We start from the raw sequence: 5,776 nt of genomic DNA, 5'->3' as shown, positions 1-5,776 counted from the left end.
CCCCCCATCACAGAGCCACCTCCACAATGGAACGCCCACGGGCACACTATCGACCGTCGCCGGTCTCGAGACGTATGTTGCCTCGGGCGGCAGCGGGTCTGATGCCGAAGTCAAGGCCGTCATCCTCTTCGTGGCCGACGTATTCGGCATCTCCCTCAACAACAACAAGATCCTCTGCGACAAGTATGCCTCGGAGCTCTCCTCCTCCGGCAGCAGCGTGAAGGTGTACCTGCCCGACTTCCTCGGCGGCGAAGACCTTATCAGGTACTGCCCGACACCGGAAGCCATGGAGAAGCTCAACATCAGCGAGTATGTCGCCTCGCACCACCCGCGCGAGGCGGGGTGGGAGAAGGTCGACAAGGTGCTTGCCGAGCTGCGCAGCAAGCACCCCAATGCCAAGTTCGGCGCCGTCGGTTACTGCTGGGGTGCGCCATCTTGCCTTCACGCGGGCAGCAGCAAGACGCAGCAGCCCGTCGACGCCATCGCTTTCGCACACGGCAGTCTCGTTCAGGCGGAAGACTTTGAGACCGTTATCAAGCCCGGACTGTACATCACACCCGAGCACGACCACCAATGGACCGAGGAGCTATATGCGAAAACCAAGGAGACGACCAACAGGCTGGCAAAGGAGAAGCACGTCTTTTCGAAATGGGTTTACTACCCTCACGTCAAGCACGGCTTTGCAATCCGCGGCGACGAGGAGGACGCATACTCCGCGAGATGCATGGCGGACGCAGCTCAGGAAATTGTCGCCCACTTTAAGCTCGAGCTCTTGTGACTAGGCCAACGACGCGAAAGCTCGAGCACGAGTCATGCACCTGCGTCTTGCTTTGCCGGCAAGGATGATAAACGACCTAGTGGGGCAAAGACAAAAACAGTTACCTGTAAAGATGTAGCCTCGATTGTGGATATATCTGATTGAAGGAGACAGCTAGAATTCGAATCTGCAGTGCCTGTACACTGCTTGGTGTAGAGCTAGCACAGCACTAACTTTCTCTCCACAGGGCCCTTCCCCTGGCCCTGCGTCCCGCTCCTGAGCACATGGTCACGCTCCTCGCCCGCTCCCCGCGGGAGCGCGTACACCCAGCCGCGCTCGTTGACCAGCTGGAAGAAATCGCGAAAGATCGGCATGGCGCCGAGCGTGTTCTGGCTGCCAATGATGAGCAGCTTCTTCTGCGCACGCGTGAATGCGACGTTGATGCGGCGCCAGTCGCCCAGCAGCCGCCCGACGGACGACTCGGCGTTCGAGCGCACGAGTGAGACGAGCCCTACCGCTTTGTCGCGCCCCTGTGCTCGGTCCGCCGTGAGGATCTCAACGTCTACTGCGGCTGCGGTCAGCTGAGCCTGCGCAAGGCGCAGCAGCGCCTGCGCGAGTAGCTTGATCTGCTGGCGGTACGGCGTGATTATCACAATGTCCTTCGCCTTCACGCCCGACAAAAGCAAGCCTTCGACGATGCTCGCGAGGATCGAAGCTTCGCTTACGTTTTGGACTAAGTCGCCCTGTCGCGATTCGCGCGCACTGGCACCGAGAAGGTCCGTGTCCAGGAAGCAGGCCTTCCGTTGCGGATCCAGCGCGCTTGCTAGCCAGCACGATGCTCCGCCTGGGCATTCGGACGAACCCACCGACGCCTCGGTTTCGGATGAGCTGCTGGCTGCATTGCCACCAAGCGGGTGGCCCTGACCAGCACCATGCAGCAGAGCCATGGCGCGTCCAAAAGTAGGCAGCTCTAGCACCTGATTCGCGACCTCTTCGCTGCCGCATCGAAGCCGCCCTGAGTAAATCAGTTTGTTGCTCAGCGCCATGATGTCTGCGTTCATGCGGTACTGCGCTGTCAAGCTAGCCACGGCGCTCGGATGCGCGTCGCTGAGCCGCTTGAAAAGGCTGACTTCCAGACCACCGTCACGAGCGGCAGGATTGCGCACGAGAGGAGGGAGTTGGAAGTGGTCACCGACGAGGATGAACTTATCTGCAAACCTCAACGGTCCCAAGCAAGTCGGCAGCGTGACCTGCGATGCTTCATCGACGACGCAGTAGTCGAAGCGACGGCGGCTGAAGATGACATGCCCGAGGGAGAGACACGTGGTACCAACGACATTTGCACCCATAAGCGATGTCTCCAACATGGCGACTGTGCCGACTGCACCAATTGCATCAGATGTATACGGCTGCAGGTCCGGATGTGTCTTGCTCGCATTCCCTAGTCGCAGCAGCCGAGTCTCTGGCGCTTCCAGCAATTTTCGCATGATCGTGTCAACAGCGCTGTGCGTGTAACTCGTAAGTAAGATCGTCTTGCCGCGTTTCACGAGCATCTTGATCAGTTCCGCAATTGTAGTCGTCTTTCCAGAGCCCGGCATGCCCAAGATGAGAGCGTAGTCCTCCGCAGCAAGCACTTTGCCTACAGCAGCGCGCTGATCGGTGTTGAGTGACTCCGGCAAATCGTTTGGAAGGTCATCGGCGCCAAAGACTGGAGCAGACAAATCCACGATCACCTGTCGGCGCCGCTCGTCTGCGTCCGTTCCAGAGAAGAGTAGCTTGGCAATGTTCATGCGGATCTTGCCCACTCCTGCAAACAACTCGTCACGGTCAATCCGGAAGCGCACGCTTGCACCATCCCCTAATCCTTCTTCTACAGCTCTTTGCAGCGCCGCGTCGAGCGAATGGTCCATACCGACGGTGACAGTGTCCGGTGTCAGGGTTGTGATGAAACCCTGAGCGAGGGACAATAGAGAAGGCTCGATTGAGATCGTAACCGGATCATTTGAGTTGAGATGCCCGCTCATCAAGGGCGAGCTTGCGCGCGACGACGAAGCTTTGCCAAAGACGTACGAATATTTGTTGACACCTTTGATGTTCGCGGTGACTTTGCCAATTGACTCTGGAAGTAGACGCATGTTCGCAAAGCATTTGCCAGCCTCTTCTCGGGCGCCCGCGGTCATCGTCCATAACTCTCGACGATGCTTGACCAGATCGCCTTCTTCGAGTGTGACCAGCTTGTCCCATGTCCTGAAGAAGCTGTAGTCCGACTCCTTGAGATGGCCTGTCTTTTTCTCGAGTAGCTCCTCGATCTCTGGCTCTTCGGGAGGGGGCAGGGCATGTGCTCGACGGTAGAGAGTGCAACCATCGGCAGCGAAACATCTTGCACATCTGCGCACCTCATCGATCGGCGAAGGAAGCAATTCAGCTTGGTGAGGGGCGGTGATAGGATGTGTCGGATCGGACTGGCCTACTTTGGATGAACGAGAGAGGTAGTTGGCAATCTCGTTGCGGGACCTGAGCAGGCTGCGGATCTCGTGCAGTGCACGACGTACTCGGTGCAAGGTGCTCGTTTTAGAGTAATACAGAAGTCCTGCGTCAATATTCGTACCTGCATGCGTGAAAAATGAGTCAGTCTCTGATTTGGTAGTAGTGACTGTGACCAAAACACTCACCATACCGATCGCTCATGAGTAAAGTGTATAGCATAGTCTGCGCCCGGTGCTCAAGTGCTTGCACCGCCTTTCCGGTCTTGATCTCGAGAGGCACCACCATCAAAGTCTTCCCGATGGGCATCTTGGCTGACGACGTTGCACACCCGCTGTGACTGTTGCTTCGATAAGCAGGGTTGAGCTGCTGCTGTCGCCCTCTGACGAAAAACCCATTGGCAGACACCGACCTGAGCGGCTTGTCCAAATCCGGCTCGTAAATTTCGACCTCAGCGCTAACGTCGACCTTACCCTTAAGGCCGTACATTGGGCTCCAAATGTCTTCTTCAACGTCCAGGACTCGATGTATCCGAAGCGTCACGTTCCCTGCAGATCGAGAGTCAACCAGCGTAGCCTCCGGCTGCGGGGCTCCAATATCGCCTTTCAATTTCACAGACCCAAACAACCTGACTACAAGTCACTCACATTGATATTTTCGGTAAAAGGTGCAACCGGATATGATTTCCGTGTCGACAAGTACGTCTGGCCGAACGCAGCGAATGGTTTGACGGAGTTGATAAGGTCGACGTACGCATCCGACGTATTGATGTCAAGCGCAAAGAGGTTTTCGAGATTGACCTTGACTTGCTCTTTGACTCTCTCTTTGACGAAAGTGGCTGAGAAGTCACCCAGGTACGGCCACGTCTCTGGCCATCCGACGAGTGGGTGTGCCATCATTTCTTCCCATTCCGCTGACGTTGCGCTCGTTGCTGACGTGCGCGAGGGAAGGGTTGATAGCTTTCCTTCTTGACGCATTTCGTCTTCTCCTGTGAGACATGCTTGCAAGACCTCGTGCAGCATGTTTCCAAAAAGCATGCCCCTCGACAATTCTCCCGTCGCACGTAACTTATCCTGAATCACCGAGCGGCGCGAGCAGCTTGCGCCATCTGCGACCTTTGTGACCGGAACAAGCAAGTCGGGATGGTGGATGAGTAGGTTGTGAATGTCGGTAGGTGATGATGAGATTATCATGGTCAGAATCGTGCGCGATTGTGCGCTGCTCTGAGCAGCTCCGGGTGTTTTGTTGCTTGCGACTGCCGATATTTGAGAGGTAGATGGTAGATCTTGAGAGCCGAACCCGTCCCAGAGATCATCATCTTCCATGTCAGCTGGGTCACTTGTTTGATGTTCCAACTCGACGTTCAAATGCGTAGGTCTTGTGACCGTAGGTGCTGCCGCCGTGCCAGTGCCGTCCATTGAAAGAAGGTCTCCGTAGATAGACTGTGTTGTCTCTGTCCATGAGCCAATGAGATTTATGATATCTCCTTCTCTGATGTCCGTCTCGGACCACTCATCGCGCAAGTGCACAACCCTCGTTTCACCTGGCGGAGTTAGAGACGAGCTCGAGGAAGAATGCGACAGTCCAGGTGGCAAAGATGATAAACGCACAGGGCTGTCATCTGGCGAGCACTTAATGACTAGCAGCCGTTCTTTGCCGCTGTGGCCAAGCGCGCCGTCAATTGCATCCATTTTATCGAAGGCGTGCTTTACGGTGGCTCGTAGGTACGCTCGGGCTTTCAAACGGGACTCTTGGCGGTGGGCCACGGCCTAGAAGAAAGCAAGATACGTCAGCGTGTGCGTCAGAACTGCCCGCAAAGATGGCACAGCAGTAAAAAAAATACCTCTTGAGACATGTCTAAAAGTGGCCATCCATGGTATGCCTTAACTTCTCCCTTGCCTGCAGGACTCATTTTCGCTTCCCAGACTTTTCGAGGTGGCTGATTCGCAGTTGTAGCTTCTTCCACGCTTGTCGCTTGATTGCCTTCTACGTGAGAGGCTGAACGCCGCGAATAAATTTCTTCGGGTTTTCTGCAATACGAGGGACTAGTCTGGCTGCGACCTCCTGTGCCTAGCGACAGCGTTGGCTTTGACATGAAAGAAGTCATAGGGCGGTGCGCGCCTTTCGGAGTCGTGTTTGCGGTGCTGCTTTCAGCGCGTGCGATTTTTCCGGCCTGCACTGGCGCATGTACATACTGCGACGGTCTCTGCTCCGGAGATCGTTTGCGTTCTGGCGCGCTGTCGAGAAATGCATCATCATTTAGGCCATCCAGCAATTGCTTAACATCACCCTCTGCTTTGCGCTTGCGCGCTGCCACCTGCGCGTGCTGGGACAGCTTAGCGTGGTGCACCGGCCCCTTGTCACCTGATGGCAGAGCGCTATAATTCGGGTAGGTATTGCGGGACTTCGTCAGAGGGAAAGAGCTGTGCTTCGGCAGTGCATTCGCCTTCTGACTCGGACGAAGTGGCGGTGTCGATTGGGATGAGGCGAGGGTATTATCGTCGATACCTTCCAGCAACTCCTTCATGAACGTGT

The 5,776-nt window shown here is 56.1% G+C and overlaps 1 protein-coding gene across 1 annotated transcript; it reads left to right on the top strand.

The window, feature by feature from the left end:
* Nucleotides 1–9: 9 nt before the first annotated feature.
* On the top strand, nt 10–929 carry K437DRAFT_260267 (alpha/beta-hydrolase; the record flags this gene model as incomplete). Its single annotated transcript, XM_013384455.1, has 1 exon — nt 10–929. A coding segment is annotated over one exon (765 nt), but the record flags the coding sequence as incomplete, so codon positions are not given.
* Between the last annotated feature and the right edge of the window lie 4,847 nt (nt 930–5,776).

The sequence above is a fragment of the Tilletiaria anomala genome, assembly GCF_000711695.1.
Source record: "Tilletiaria anomala UBC 951 chromosome Unknown K437scaffold_187, whole genome shotgun sequence".
In the NCBI taxonomy this organism is placed as follows: domain Eukaryota; kingdom Fungi; phylum Basidiomycota; class Exobasidiomycetes; order Georgefischeriales; family Tilletiariaceae; genus Tilletiaria; species Tilletiaria anomala.
This window is presented reverse-complemented; position numbering and strand designations above follow the sequence as displayed.